This window comes from Coregonus clupeaformis, chromosome 26, assembly GCF_020615455.1.
Source record: "Coregonus clupeaformis isolate EN_2021a chromosome 26, ASM2061545v1, whole genome shotgun sequence".
NCBI lineage: Eukaryota > Metazoa > Chordata > Actinopteri > Salmoniformes > Salmonidae > Coregonus > Coregonus clupeaformis.
In genome coordinates, this window is record NC_059217.1 from 19154944 (window position 1) to 19171799 (window position 16856).

Below are 16856 nucleotides of genomic sequence, written 5' to 3' on the forward strand. Positions count from 1 at the left end.
GGAGCAGTGAGGGGAACGGCACCTCTGTACCTTCGGGCTCTGATCAGTCCCTACACCCAAACGAGAGCATTGCGTTCATCCACCTCTGGCCTGCTGGCTCCCCTTCCTCTGCGGAAGCATAGTTCCCGCTCAGCCCAGTCAAAACTGTTCGCTGCTCTGGCACCCCAATGGTGGAACAAGCTCCCTCACGACGCCAGGACAGCGGAGTCACTCACCACCTTCCGGAGACATTTGAAACCCCACCTCTTTAAGGAACACCTGGGATAGGATAAAGTAATCCTTCTACCCCCCCCCCAAAAAAAAATTGTAAAGTGGTTATCCCACTGGCTATAGGGTGAATGCACCAATTTGTGAGTCGCTCTGGATAAGAGCGTCTGCTAAATGACGTAAATGTGCCCTTGAGCAAGGCACTTAACCCTAATTGCTCCTGTAAGTCGCTCTGGATAAGAGCGTCTGCTAAATGACTAAAATGTAAAATGTAAAATGTACAACGGAACCTTGAGGAACACCGAAACTAATTTACATGCTGAAGCTATGTTGCTCTTGGTGACCTCTGACTGTGTCATCCTAACATCGTTGGTGCTGACGTGGATAACAATATCCCTATACGCTCTACACTTGCCAGTTTTTGCCTTAGCCAGCACCATCTTCAGATTAGCCTTTACGTCGGTAACCCTGCCCCCTGGTAAACAGTGTATGATCGCTGGATGATTATTTTAAGCCTAATATTGCAGGGTAATGGAGTCGCCAATGACTAGGGTTTTCAATTTGTCAGAGCTAATTGTGGGAGGCTTCAGTGGCTCAGACCCCGTAACGGGTGGAGGAGAGACCTGAGAAGGCTCAGCCTCTGACTCCGACTCATTGCTTAATGGGGAGAACCGGTTGAACATTTCTGTCGGCTGAATGAGCGACACCGGTTGAGCATGCTGACAGCATTTCTTTCCAGAAGCCTTGAGAAAATTGTCCGGCTGCGGGGTCTGTGCGAGGGGATTTATACTACTATCTGTACTTACTGGTGGCACAGACGCTGTTTCATCCTTTCCTACACTTAAATTGCCCTTGCCTAATGATTGCATCTGAAGCTGGGCTTGCAGCACGGCTATCCTCACCATAAGGCGATAATTTTCCTGTATATTATGAGTACAGCGACTGCAATTAGATGGCATAGTGTTAATGTTACTACTTAGCTTCGGCTGGTGGAGGTCCTGTAGAACCATGTCCAGATAAAGCGTCCGGGGTGAAAAAGTTGAATGAAAAAAGTTGAGCGAGGACAAAAAAACAAAACAAAATAATAATAACTAAGACATTGGTAAAATGTGTTAAATGAAGATTGATGAAACGGTAAAAAAAAAAAAAAACGTAAAATTTGGCAGGTAGACAAGCAGCAACAAACAGCACAGCACAGCAGCACGGAGACAAGTGACGCACTCAAAACGGAAGTGACAATGCAAGATCTTTTTAAGCAGAATATTTGGATTATTAGCATATGAACGACTTGCAATTTGATTGCTGGACTATCGAAGCCATCCATCCAACCCATTTATTCAGATCCGACAGTTCAAAGAGGATAGTTTCAAAGGTAATCAATTGGGCCTAGTTATTGTTCATTAGCTGCATACTTTAGTTTGTGTGCCTATTATTAGTTTACATTTAAGTATGAACTCCTAAAACTAGAACAGTATTTTAGGCGTCATGGGAATGTAACATTTTAATACATTCTAATAAAATTGGACTTGTCCAACATCGTGTGACATACAACCCTTTTCGTTCCTTGTATTAATGGCAGTGTTGTTTGCCTATCAATATAATAGTAATATTAATAATAACTTATTGGTGAAATTAGACATTGAACCCTGTTTCAACAATCATCAGCTGATTCAGAAAATAATTTTCAGAATGACAGTAAAGTGAACAGCTGTTGTGATAGCGCGCAAGGTTTTTCTATAATATTTTGATGTCTCGTATGTTACAAAAAGGATAGTACAAACTATAGAGGCCAACAATGTAGGCCTATATCATTTTTAAAACAGGTTCAAAAGCTAAAAAGCTTTATTTCTTTGTAATTCATTTCATTGAATGGCTGCATCTGTGTCCTTGCCAGCCAAGGTAGGGCAACACTTTACAACAGTCCAATGTTACAGTCTTGTGAATTTCTCATGCACATTTTTTAAATTGAAAATGGAAACAATGGGAGAGATGAACAAATACTGATTTCAAAACAAAATGAACTACATTCTCATTCATATTATCAAGACATGAGGTGAGTATCAAAATAGTTTTAAAGTTGAACCAGAGTTTTTGTAGAATCAAGATTTGACTTTATTTCAATTCAACAAAGCCCTTGCTGGTCTGCAGAGTAGCCATTTTTTTCTCCCTCTCCTCCCCCTCTATATAGTCTCATTCACACACATCCTAACTTCAAATCCCTCCCTCTTCAGTTTCCCGCTTTTTATCGCTCCACCCACTTCCTTTGTCTATGATGGAGGCTAAATTCAACTTTCATTCAGTTCAGAATCAGTTTTATTTTCGTCATTTAGCAGACGCTCTTATCCAGAGCGACTTACAAATTGGTGCATTCACCTTATGATAGCCAGTGAGACAACCACTTTCCAAAATTTTGGAAAGTGGTTGCCTGCCTTGTGAGTAGGGGGGGACGGTGAGAGGGTGAGGTCAAAAGAGGAGAGGAGTGGAAAGAAGGAGGCAGAGAGAAATGAGTCAAAGGTAGACGTAGGGAGGTGAAAGTCACCCAGAACTGTGAGGGGTGAGCCATCCTCAGGAAAGGAACTTATCAAGGCGTCAAGCTCATTGATGAACTCTCCAAGGGAACCTGGAGGGCGATAAATGATAAGGATGTGAAGCTTGAATGGGCTGTGACAGCATGGAATTCAAATGAGGAGATAGACAGATGGGTCAGGGGAGAAAGAGAGAATGTCCACTTGGGAGAGATGAGGATTCCTGTGCCACCACCCCGCTGACCAGATGCTCTCGGGGTATGCGAGAACACATGGTTTCCTTATGATCATGCTCTTTGTGTCCTTGTAGGGCTTTGTCGTGGCTGTTCTCTACTGCTTTCTGAATGGAGAGGTAAGCCCCCTTTTAAACCAACCTCTTTTGCTTGTATAGAAATTAAAGAGATAGAAAAAGAGAGAGAGTGAGAGACAGACAGACAGGCAGGCAATCACCCAGGCAGACAGACAGGCAGGCAGAGTGTTTCATGCCGAGTCTTTCCAGCGAGGTCCATTAATAATGACCTTGTGAAGTATCTCCCTGAAAGTGCAGTCGGAGATCAAGAGGAAATGGTGCAGCTGGACGGTGAACGGGTACATTGCTGTGAACCTGAAGCATCGGCACCCTTTGTTGGCCAGCATTGGGGTGAACGGGGGGACGCAGCTCTCCATACTCAGCAAGAGCAGCTCTCAGATCCGCATGTCCAACCTACAGGCTGAGACACCAGCCACCTGAGCCACCTGAACCTTAATGGTGAAGTCCAGGGCCAGAGTCAGGGCCAGGGAGAGACCACCACCACTACTACTACTTCTATCACACCTACACCAAGACTAATCCGCCACTTCCACACTACGACCAACCTCTCCCCTACACCCAACCTCCCCCTTACACCCACACCCAACCACGGACCACTACCAGTGACCAGCCTCGCCAACCCATACCCTTTCCCCAACCCGTACGCAGACACCACCAACCCATAACCCAAGACAACAAACCCGTACCCTGACACAACCTTAATCCTGGACTCTGGAGAACATATCCCAGACCCTCCTAACTTCATTGCACCCAAAAGCCCAACAGAGCCCTTCGTCTAACCAATTGGATCAACAAATCAACCCTGATACAGCAATGCCGAATCAATCACACCCAACCTAACCCAACCCCTAGCCCTATTCAAACCAACCCACCACTATCCAAACTAACCTACATCCTAGTTCGAACCAATCCAATCCATCCATACCCAAACTAACCTGAATGATATTCCATTCCAATTATGCAAATTAGGGGATGACGTCTTTAGCGACTTTTAGGACAGCCAATAGCTACTTTCCTTACTGAGGAGTTGGCAACACTGACTCGCACTCCCACCTACTGTATTACGTCACGTTGCATCTCCCCATTCACTGAACCTTCTTCCAGCCAGGACAATGGCAACAATATAGATTAAAGAAGATATACACAAAGCAAACATTTTACTTCATAATTATCAGCTAGAGATATGTGAATCGTCGTAATCTAGCTAGCCAGCTAGGTAGTTAAACAGTAGATGTCAATTCTTCGTGGGTAGCTAGCTACCCAGTTAGCCCTATTTACTTACTATGGACTTACCTATTCACTAAACCTTCCTTCTTATAGCCAGGACAATGGCAATAGGGACGAAACAAGATATACACAAAGCAAACGTTTTACTTCATAACTATCAGCTAGCTATATGTTAATCGTAATAAGGTAGCTAACCAGATAGTATAACAGGCAAAAATGACCTAAAAGCAATGTTATCCAAGGTAGATGTAAACTCTTCATGGGTAGCTAGCTAACAATTATTTGTGGCTAGCTAACCGTAGTAGCTAGCCAGTTAGCTCTATTGACGTACTATGGGCTTGCGACCTAAGCACACTATAGTGGGTATTGTAGGTAGGTAACCGTGCCAAAATGAACACAGCATGTATTTATGAACGTATCAAGATAAAATACTGTAGCCAGGCAATATATGAGATGTGAATAGCCAACAGTTAAAGTCGGAGTGTATTTTCTCTTCTTCTTCTTCTTCTTCTTCTTCAATGAGGTTAAACGGCGGTTGGCATCAAATTTGTTGCATTACTGCCACCTACTAGACTGGAGTACAACTCCCTTATATTTTGCTTGAAAAATAAAATTAAGAAATACCCTACCATCTAACACTACACTCACAAATTCAAAAATATTATTAATAATTAACACCACCCTTCTCCACTATTTAAATATATTCATTCCTACCTCATGCCCTCAACCTGAAATGATGGGACATCACCACTTAACACTCCCTGTAACTCTTCTGATGTCAAGTCTCGCACACCGAAATACCTCTCTGCAGCTGCCACCACAACCTCAATTTTCCTCGACTTACGTTCCATCCCTGCAGTACAATTAATAACCATTGCTATAAATGCAAAAAATCCAATCTTACTGAACATATATCACTTGTTGGCCTATCCCTCTGTACTGGTACATATCTACTACTCTCACCACCCCCCCATTACGATGTTGACACCTGTAATATCGTGATGTATTCGGCACATAAGCTCGTACAGGATAACTTATATATCGTAACTCCACTTTTTCAGGCAAACACTCAACTTCAAAGCTCAAAAGAACAGACAATGACTCTTCTGTTTCCCCACTCTCGCCACCCTGTTTGCGTCGCACCAAACGACGAACATCACAAACACCGGGAATCTTCCCCTTCAATTGATCCACTTTTACATTTACTGCTACCTCAGTAATCACTCCTTTCAATGGCGCCCTTTTCTTGAGAGCGAAACAATTCACACTTCTTTCCCCCATTTGTTTAACTCTGAGCGCCTTCTCCCTCTGACCAACAGAAACACAAACAATTATCACTAGACCACTTCTGGTTACCCTCACTGACTCCACTATACCCAACGCTTTTTTTTTGCCATCTTGAAACCACAAATGGATCAGCCAAAAGGCAAGGGTCCACTTTTTCCAAAAGGTTCACTCCTACTGTCACAGACTCATCTTTATCCTGACCCTCTGTGCAAGCCTCGGGCTCCGAGTACTTCACCACACCTACCACCTCCGATACTTCACCCTCATTCACTTCCATTTATCCTCCTCTCTTCAGCTCACTTTGCTTACATTTCCTACCATTCTTCTTTAACAAACCTTCTCCCTTTTTCCCGCCATTTTTTACAGACTCAAGCTCACAATTTTCCTCCCTCTCTCTCGTAGACCTCCTCTGCCTCTCTTTTTCCTTCCATTCCTCCTCCGTCATCCAAGTATACGTCTCCTTATCCCACAGCTGTCTGTGAGACACCATGTTTCTTCATCCCTCTTGTATTTTCTCTCGCTTCAGCTCCAATATGGGGCGGCAGGTAGCTTAGTGGTTAAGAGCGTTGTGCCAGTAACAGAAAGGTCGCTGGTACTAATCCCCGAGCTGACTAGGTGAAAAGTCTGTCGATGTGCCCTTGAGCAAGGCACTTAACCCTAATTGCTCTGGATAAGAGCATCTGTCAAATGTAAATAATGGCTGCCATTGACTTCAAGAAAATGTGTGTAACTTTTTACGTGGTTGCATCATATTTCTTTGCATACGTTCTGTTGAAGCTTGCTGCATCGATGCATGCTTGAAAATATTTACAAACCAACCCAGTCTCTCATTAACTATGTACTATATGTACAAATAAGCACAATGTTTTTCGAGAAGTGCCCTCTGTGCTCCGTTTCGCATACTTTGATTTGGACTCATACTCCGACCCTCCCGTGCTCCATTTTGCGTGCTCGGAGCACGGTAGTACGCATTTTGAGAAACACTCTAAGGGTTTAACAAATATGTGTAGCCTACCATTATGGCTTATAAATGGTCGAAATAAATTATGTTGTTTCATTGTGTAAGACAGAATTAAGCTACTATTGCAGTATCTTGTAAATTGAGTCGTTCTTGGTGCAAAGTGAATATTAGCAGTCATTGAATTTTGCTCTGTGGTTGTTATCATATTATTATTATTTTGGTGATAGCGTTTGTTCAAATGTGAAGCATATTGTATTGCTGCCTATAATCTTTTGTAGACTGATGCATGCATCTTTGATGGTTGATCCCTTTCAACAAGCTGAAGTTTATCACTCTGCAGATGGATTCTTACTGGATGTGATGAAATCTTTATAGAAATGCTATTATGTTTTTAAAAGTACACAGAATACTGAGGGAATTCTAAGTGTGACATTCTTTTTACTACAGTCGTGGTCAAAAGTTTTGAGAATGACACAAATACTAATTTTCACAGTCAGCTGCCTCAGTTTTGATGATGGCAATTTGCATATACTCAAGAATTTCATGTTAAAATAACAGACTGGAAGCTTTAAAAGGAGGGTGGTGCTTGAAATCATTGTTCTTCCTCTGTTAACCATGGTTACCTGCAAGGAAACACGTGCCATCATCATTGCTTTGCACAAAAAGGGCTTCACAGAAAGGATATTGCTGCTAGTAAGATTGCACCAAAATCAACCATTTATCGGATCATCAAGAACTTAAAGGAGAGAGGTTCAATTGTTGTGAAGAAGGCGTCAGGGCGCCCAAGAAAGTCCAGCAAGGGCCAGGACCGTCTCCTAAAGTTGATTCAGCTGTGGGATCGGGGCACCACCAATGGCAGCAGGCAGGTGTGAGTGCATCTGTACGCACAGTGAGGCGAAGACTTTTGGAGGATGGCCTGGTGTCAAGAAGAGCAGCAAAGAAGCCACTTCTCTCCAGGAAAAACATCAGGGACAGACTGATATTCTGCAAAAGGTACAGGGATTGGACTGCTGAGGACTTGGGTAAAGTCATTTTCTCTGATGAATCCCCTTTCCGATTGTTTGGGTTATCCGGAAAACACCTTGTCCGGAGAAGACAAGGTGAGCGCTACCATCAGTCCTGTGTCATGCCAACAGTAAAGCATCCTGAGACCATTCATGTGTGGGGTTGCTTCTCAGCCAAGGGATTGGGCTCACTCACAATTTTGCCTAAGAACACAGCCATGAATAAAGAATGGTACCAACACATCCTCCAAGAGCAACTTCTCCCAACCATCCAAGAACATTTTGGTGACGACCAAATCCTTTTCCAGCACGATGGAGCACCTTGCCATAAGGCAAAAGTGATAACTAAGTGGCTCGGGGAACAAAACATCGACATTTTGGGTCCATGGCCAGGAAACTCCCTAGACCTTAATCCCATTGAGAACTTGTGGTCGATCCTCAAGAGTCAGGTGGATAAACAAAAACCCACAAATTCTGACAAACTCCAAGCATTGATTATGCAAGAATGGGCTGCCATCAGTCAGGATGTGGCCCAGAAGTTAATTGACAGCATGCAAGGGCGGATTGCAGAGGTCTTGAAAAAGAAGGGTCAACAATGCAAATATTGACTCTTTGCATAAACTTAATGTAATTGTCAATAAAAGCCTTTGACACTTATGGAATGCTTGTAATTATACCATAGTAACATCTGACAAAAATATCTCATAACACTGAAGCAGCGAACTTTGTGAAGACCAATACTTGTGTCATTCTCAAAACTTTTGACCACGACTGTACATTGTGATGACCATGTGATCAGCTGTTCCAAGGAAAAGCAGTTTTAAGAAAGGCAAATACAATGGTGTTCAATAGTGAATAATTATTTCAAACTATTGAACCTATTATATGTCAGAAGGGGTATAGGATAGCTGGAGTAGCTGGTAGCTGGTAGCTGGAGTAGCTGGTAGCTGGAGTAGCACGTAGCTGGAGTAGCAGGTAGCTGGAGTAGCAGGTAGCTGGAGTAGCAGGTAGCTGGAGTAGCAGGTAGCTGGAGTAGCAGGTCAATTGTCAGTAGGCAGGGGCCATATAAAACATTTATGATCTGGACTGAAGCGTTGGTTCCCTGTTCGCTTTCAATTGTTTTCTATTGAATGTGTATTCTATTTTCTATGTTTGACATGAGGGTAATTGCCATATAACATATCTAAAGAAATAGCCAATACCTTTTTGTTAGTTTCCAACCATCACAGGATCACATCTAGAAAGCTGGCTCTGTGTTTAGGATGGGAAATGGACAACAGGGCTGCATTCAGCAGAGCACAATGTTGTCGAACACTCAGATAGAAATACATAATGTAAAACACACATGCCACTCTGACATGTAGAATAAGAACTCACGTCAGCTCTATTCATGACATTTCTATCTGCAACGTTCCACAACGTTTGCCTACCTAACATAGCCCAGGACAAGGGATGAATGTGTGTACTGTACACTGATGGCTGAAAGTAATGTAACTGCTGTATAGGAAAGGATTTCTACCACTGATCTGTGATCTGAAGGGTTGGGGTCAATTACATTTAAATCAGTCAAATCCCGAAGTAAACTGACGTTCCAATTTTTTCCAATGCTTTTTAAATGAGAAACAAATGGAATTTGGAATTTCTGTTTGAATTTAATTTGCCCTAACCCTGGTGATCTGACCGCTGCCTGCTTCTGTCTGTTTTCATCTGATCTTCTCTTTCACTCAGTAGCGGTGCATGGGTAAAATCACTGGGGAAGCCAAGCCCCCCTAAATATGATGTGGCTGTCCATGGTTCTGATTTATGTGTGCGTGTGTGTGTGTGTGCGTGTGCGTTCCTGCAAGTAGAAACGTCTATGCCATCCTCCTCTCTTTCATGTTGACGAAACAGTCTATCACTCTGTCATACAGTACACACTTTAATGTTTTGTTGTCCTAGGCTTGAAAAATAAATGGAGAGTCGCACACTCTAGGAGCTCAGATGCAATCATTTAATAACCTAATAACCAATGTTTCGACAGACAAGTTGTCTTCATCAGGGTATAATAACAAACACTGAGGGTCACTAGTTTATATAGTGTCAAAGGACACACACAGGTGTCTGTAATCATGACCGGGTGTGGCCTGATGCCATTGGTTAATTCACAGATAAACAGAACATACAAAAAACATGAATAGATAGCATACGATCATAGATACAACTTGGCTACATAGGCCCACAAACATTTACAATGAATAGCAAAATCACAATAATCACAAGAATGGCTTCAAATCAAAGTCTACGTTGAGACCGAAGAGTCTTTAAATTAAAGATCCAGGCAGCCTCTCGTTTTAACAATAAGTTGTCGAGGTCACCCCCTCTCCTAGGGAGGGTGACATGTTCGATGCCGATATAACGTAGGGATGAAATCGAGTGGTTTGCTTCCAAAATGTGGGCTGCGACTGGGTATGTTGAGTTTTTGCACCTAATGGTGCTACGATGCTCCGAGATTCGTACTTTTAATTCGCTCTTTGTTTTACCCACATAATATTTACCACAAGGACAAGTTATAAGATAAATAACTGCCTTAGTGGAGCACGTAATAACACCTTTGATTGGGATCTGTTTCCCTGTTTGGGGGTGTTTGAAGGATTTGTAAGTTCCATTGCATTGAGCGCAGCCATTACACTTGTAGTTTCCATCCGGTAGAGGCGCAAATAGATGTTGTGCAGGGATATTTAGGGGTGGTACATCAACGTTTACCAATTGATCTCTGAGATTTCTGCCCCACGAGAATACGACCAAGGGAGGGTCTGAAAACACATTACCGATACTATCATCGGATCTTAGAATGTGCCAATGTTTGTGAACGATTCCCTTAATTTGTTCAGAACACTTTGAATAGCGTGTAGTCAGAACGCAAGAATGCTTCTTTTTGCAAGACTGTCCTTAAAAGAGATCAGGTCTCGATTTGTTTTGAATTTTCTCAATGGCAGTATTAATCTGACCATTTTTGTACCCCCTCTCCTTGAATTTTCTTTGCGTCTCAGACATATTTCTGTCGAAATCTGATCGTTTTTTTTCCAATTATTTTGATTAGACAGAATTGGCTGTAGGGCAAACTGTTTTTCAAGGGAAGCGGGTGACAACTATCAGCCCTCAACAAACTGTTACGATCAGTAGGTTTCCTGTAAAGATCAGTGTATAGAACATGATCCTCACACAAAATCAGAAGATCAAGGAAACTGATTTGAGTCAGATTGTATAGTAAATCTCAGGTGCTCAGAACAAGAGTCAAGAAAGCATGGAATGCCTGGAGCTGTTTTGAATCACCCCTCCATAGAACAAAAATATCATCAATGTACCATTTCCAAATAATAATGTTAGGCAAGAAAACATTTTTGAGAGGATTGAAAATTTACTGTTTCTCCATGTAACCCACATACAAATTAGCATAGTTAGGAGCCATAGGGGATCCCATAGCAGTGCCCTTCGTCTAAATAAAGAAATAATTTAGAAACATGAAGTAGTTGTGTATGAGTACTATTTCAGCCAATGTTATAATGCATGCACTGGAAGGTAGTTCATTTGGGTCACGTTGCAGAATAAAATGACCTCAACAACTTATTGTTAAAACTTGCCTGGATCTTTAATTTAAAGACTCTTGCTCCCTTCGGTCTCAACCTAGACTTTGATTTGAAGCCATTCTTGTGATTATTGTGATTTTGCTATTCATTGTAAATGTTTGTGGGCCTATGTAGCCAAGTTGTATCTATGATCGTATGCTATCCATGTTTTTTGTATGTTCTGCTTATCTGTGAATTAACTTCTCCAAACTGTTGCCACAAAGTTGGAAGCACAGAATTGTCTACAATGTCATTGTATGCTGTAGTGTTAAGATTTCCCTTCACTGGAACTAAGGGGCCTAGCCCGAACCATGAAAAACAGCCCCAGACCATTATTCCTCCTCCACCAAACTTTACAGTTGGCACTCACTATGCATTCGGGCAGGACGTGTCCTCCTGGCATCTGCCAAACCTAGATTAGTCCATCGGATGCCAGATGGTGAAGCGTGATTCATCACTCCGGAGAACGGGTTTCCACTGCTCCAGTGTCCAATGGCGGCCAGCTTTCCACCACTACAGCCGACACTTGGCATTGCGCTTGGTTATCTTAGGCTTGTGTGCGGCTGCTTGGCCATGAAACCCATTTCATGAAGCTCCCAACGAACAGTTCTTGTGCTGATGTTGCTTCCAGAGGCAGTTTGGAACTTGGTAGTGAGTGTTGCAACTCGCCTGTCCCGTTCTATGAGCTTGTGTTGCCTACCACTTCGTGGCTGAGCCATTGTTGCTCCTAGACATTTCCACTTCACAATAACAGCACTTACAGTTGATCGGGGCAGCTCTAGCAGGGCAGACATTTGACGAACTGATTTGTTGGAAAGGTGGCATCCTATGACGGTGCCACGTTGAATGTCTCTGAGCTCTTCAGTAAGGCGATTCTACTGCCAATGTATGTTTTTGGAGATTGCATGGCTGTGTGCTCGATTTTATACACCTGTCAGCTAAGGGTGTGGCTGAAATAGCCGAATCCACTAATTTGAAGGGGTGTCCACATACTTTTGTATATATAGTGTACTTCATTTACAAAAATAAAATATGACTCTACAGTGCTCCCTTGTGGAAAAATGCAATTATTGACAGCAAGAAATAAACAGACACGGTAATCCAAAGACCTGTACATTTTCCCAACTACACAATACAAATATCTGAAAACAAACACATACTGTACAGTTTTAACATATTGACAAATAAATATGTTAATACAATTAAATTTCTCTAAAATGTAATGATAGCACACAAAGTATGTAACAACACATCTTCTTTACAATTGTTTAAATATAAAACTTCATTTGTTTAAGCCAAAAACCTACTACCTACACTACAGTTACATATATGATACAAACATATTTGATTGATCATAATGAAATCATTAAGATGTGTTGTCTAGGTATGAAAAAGTATTTGCCCCTTTCAAATCTTCTCTACTTTTACATATTTTTGATACTGAATGTTATCAGATCTTCAACCAACACCTAATAGTAGATAAAGGGAACCTAAGTGAACAAATAACAAAACAATTACATACTTATTTCATTTATTTCATAAACAACGTTATGCAACACCCAAAAAGTAATTGTGAAAAAGTAACGGCCCCCTTACACTCAATAACTCTTTGTGCCACCTTGAGCTGCACGACTTCACAAGTTGTTTTCCGAAACGCAGGCGACCAAATTACCACCTCATCGAGCGGGGGATTGCGCAATAAACCTCCAGGTAGACGCTGTGCCTCCCAGGAGTCATGTATTTCCCCTGTCGCAGGCTGAAACGGAGGCGATGGAGACATACTGTACGTCTCCGAGTCCCTGCACCAGGGGTTCATACGTCCCTCTTCTTCACCCGCCTCCTCAAGTTATTTTTTTGTGAAGAAGAAAGACGGAGGTCTGCGCCCTTGCATTGATTACCGAGCACTTAACAAGGGGACAATTTGTTATAGTTATCCTCTACCCCTCATTCCATCTGTAATCGAGTCAATGCATGGAGCGCGCTTCTTCACAAAATTTGATCTCCGGAGTGCGTACAACCTGGTGCGTGTCCGAGAAGGGGACAAGTGTAAGATAGCATTCAGCACAACCACGGGGCATTACGAATACCTGGTGATGCCGCACAGTTTGATGAATGCTCCATCAGTCTTACAGTCCTTTGTGAACGAGGTGTTTCGGGACATGCTTGGTCGCGGTGTGGTGGTCTACATCGATGACATTCTGGTGTATTCCGCTACGCGCGCGGAGCATGTGTCCCTGGTACGCAAAGTGCTGGGCCGACTGTTGGAACATGACATTTATGCCAAGGCAGAAAAGTGTCTGTTTTTCCAACAGTCCGTCTGCTTTCTCGGATACCACCTCAGGTGTAGAGATGGAGGGAGACCGCATTTCAGCCGTGCGTAATTTGCAGACTCCAACCAGGCCATGTGGGCCTTGTTCTTCAGCCGGTTTGATTTCACGCTGTCCTATATACCAGGCACTAAGAATGTGAAGGCAGGCGCACTGTCACGGCTGTACGACACAGAGGAGAGGCCCATAGACAACATTTACATTTACATTTTAGTCATTTAGCAGACGCTCTTTTCCAGAGCGACTTACAGTTAGTGCATACATTTTTATTTTATTTTTTCATACCCCCTGTGGGAATCGAACCCACAACCCTGGCGTTGCAAACGCCATGCTCTATCAACTGACAACATCCCCATACTCCAGGCCTGCTGCATTGTGGCGCCGGTAGTGTGGGCGATGGACGCGGATATAGAGCAGGCGTTACGCACAGAGCCATCTCCACCTCAGTGTCCAGCTGGGCTGCGGTACGTGCCGTCTCTTGTCCGTGACCGTCTTATCTATTGGGCACACACGTCCCCCTCCTCTGGTCACCCAGGTATCGGCCGCACAGTGCGCTGCCTGACCGGGAAGTACTGGTGGCCTACCTTGGCTAAGGACGTGAGGGTGTATGTCTCCTCCTGCTCGGTGTGCGCCCAGAGTAAGGCACCTAGGCACCTCCCAGCGGGTAAGTTACATCCCTTACCAGTTCCACAAAGGCCATGGTCCCACTTGTGTATTGACTTTCTCACTGATCTTCCCCTCTCTCAGGGTACCACCATCCTGGTCGTTGTGGACCACCTGCTGCCTCTGCCCGGTCTCCCCACGGCCCTGCAGACTGCAGAGGCCCTGTTTACTCACATCTTCCGGCACTACGGGGTGCCAGAGGACATAGTGTCTGACCGGGGTCCCCAGTTTACATCCAGGGTCTGGAAGGCATTCATGGAACGGGTGAATCAGGGTTTCCCCTTAATCTATGGCTGCATGTGAAATGGCACCCTATTCCCTATATAGTGCACTACTTTTGACCAGGAGCCATAGGGCTCTGGTCAAAAGTAGTACACTATATAGGGAATAAGGTGCGATTTCAGACACAGACAATGTTTGATTTCTTACTACGCTGGATACAAGCACAGTCCACTAGAGTCTAGTGACTAGAGCACACAGCCAGCAAGCCCATGTCTGGCAAAAATACCAGCAAACCACCCAAAGACAGCACAGTTTGAAATGCCCTGACACACAAGGCTGTGTATATCATTGTACTATGAAAGCTACTGTATATTGTAGATACTATAAGGGTTGCTTCAGCGATATAGGGACTCAACTTTCTGTAGCATTCATCCTCAGTCTATGGAACCCCCCAGCCAAGCCAATCAGTCAACACAACAGATACCTCAATCTATAGAACAACATTAAAAGAGAGCCCTCTCTAGAGACAGTTCTATAGAGTTGTGTGTGTCGTCACAGATTGAGACAGAGCTGTGTGTGAGTGTGTGTCGGTGTGTGTGAGTGTGTGTGTCACTGATGCAGGGCAGCTCCTTGGGGGAGGACTTCTCCAGCACAGAGATCTGTGTGACGGTGGAGCTCTCTGTGAAGAGGGTGCGTCTTCTCCTACTGTAGCTCAGATAGCCCTGGGTCTGCCACTTCCACAGACGCTTCTTCAGCTCCCCTTGCACCTAGACAGACACACACACACACACACACACACACACACACACACACACACACACACAAACAGAGAGAGAGAGCAATATAGAGAGAGAAAAATAGTTGTGGAGAGAGAGAGAGAGAGAGAGCTCTGTCCTTTAAAAGCACATTGAGAGGTCCATACACGGCATACAGTACTTAAGATAATCTGGACATCAGAGACTTGAGATAGCAGTAAATTATAAGGATATTCAATGTTATTCAATCAAAATTCTAATTCTGTTGGTAACCCCCCTGCTTACTTCTCCATTCAGGAAACAGTAGAGCAGAGCCACAACAAAGCCCTAAGAAGAAGGAATAGAAAGTGAGTTGTACATCAGGCCATTTTAACTAGCTACGTTATTACAAAATCATATATTATGTCAAAATTACTCTAACACTTATTCAGACAGCCTCACCCCCAACAGACACACATTGCATGCCACATGCTGTCCGTTGCATAAACACACACACACGTGAGCACGCACGCGATGTGGGCACGCACGCACGCACGCACACAGACACAGAAACGCACACACACCTACCTGGAAGGATCCCAGACCCAGCTCTATGAAGATGCGTGCCTCCTCTCCTGTGTTCTCTGGTAGGAAGGCAAACACCATGTAGTGCATCCCAAACAGAGGGATCAGGAACAGGGTGGACTTAGCCAGCCTCCTGCACACAGAGACAGAGAGAGAGAGAGACAGAGAGACAGAGAGACAGAGAGACAGAGAGACAGAGAGAGACAGAGAGAGAGAGTATAATCACAATAATGTATTTGTGTCTGTGTGTGTCTTACGTGTGAACTCGAGTGTTCTGTGCACCAGAACAGCAATTAACACACTAGCCCAATGCCTATGCATTTATTCGGGGAGCCAATACAACTGTTCTAAGTGTGGTCACCGAACCACCATCGTTATATATGTGTGTGTGTGTGTGTGGTGTGTGGGGGGGGATGACTCACATGAAGTGCCCAGTATCGTGGCCCCCAACACAGGGAGACTTTAGCTTCTGGACCAGAATACGGATCACATTAATGAAGATGATGAAGTTGACCTTAAGCAGTGGAGGAAGAGGATGAGTTAGTGCTGAATACTTTACAACACAGGGTGGGTTAGGGTTAGAGTTGAGGCTAGGGGTAGGTTTAGGGTGGAGACTAGGGTCAGGGTTAGATTTGAGGATAGGGTTAGGGTTAGGTAAGTGTTAGGCTACTCACCAGCAGTGATGCAGTTATAGGCCCTTTGATAATCCACCAGATGAAGGTCACATCGGTGTCGTCCCAACAACTACATCAGGACAGAACAACATGATATCATACAGTACCGTATTAATACCAACCTCCAACAGTATTACATTATGATTCATGTATGAATATATAGGCAACATGACAATATAAATTCAGAGCAAGTTCAAAGCAAATGCTAGTTTCCATCCTTACCCTCTGTTATCATAGAAGTTTCGTGTCAGAACCCACACCAACAATATTGTGGTTGGGAGACCTAACAGACACAGAGAATGGACAAACATCAGCCAGATGTTGTAACAATGTCACGCTCGTCGTAAGCAACGGACCAAGGCGCAGCGTGATATGCGTACATCTTTAAATAAGTACTTTAAACACAAACAACAAAACGATACGTGAAGTCCTAAGGTTAACAAACACAAACCTCTCCGGAACAAGATCCCACAAAACAGAAGTGCACAACAGGCTGCCTAAGTATGGTTCCCAATCAGAGACAAC

The 16856-nt window shown here is 43.6% G+C and overlaps 1 protein-coding gene across 1 annotated transcript in view; it reads right to left on the bottom strand.

Annotated features, from left to right (window-relative positions):
- Positions 1 to 14841: 14841 nt before the first annotated feature.
- The window catches only part of LOC121540032 (pituitary adenylate cyclase-activating polypeptide type I receptor-like), a 58427-nt gene continuing 56412 nt past the window's right edge, over positions 14842 to 16856 (bottom strand). The window contains exons 8-13 of the mRNA XM_041848679.1: positions 16554 to 16614; positions 16332 to 16401; positions 16080 to 16171; positions 15661 to 15790; positions 15379 to 15420; positions 14842 to 15105 (exon numbers count right to left, since the gene is read on the bottom strand). Coding sequence (XP_041704613.1) covers positions 14842 to 15105; positions 15379 to 15420; positions 15661 to 15790; positions 16080 to 16171; positions 16332 to 16401; positions 16554 to 16614 — 659 coding nt within the window. The remainder of the gene's footprint in view (positions 15106 to 15378; positions 15421 to 15660; positions 15791 to 16079; positions 16172 to 16331; positions 16402 to 16553; positions 16615 to 16856) is intronic.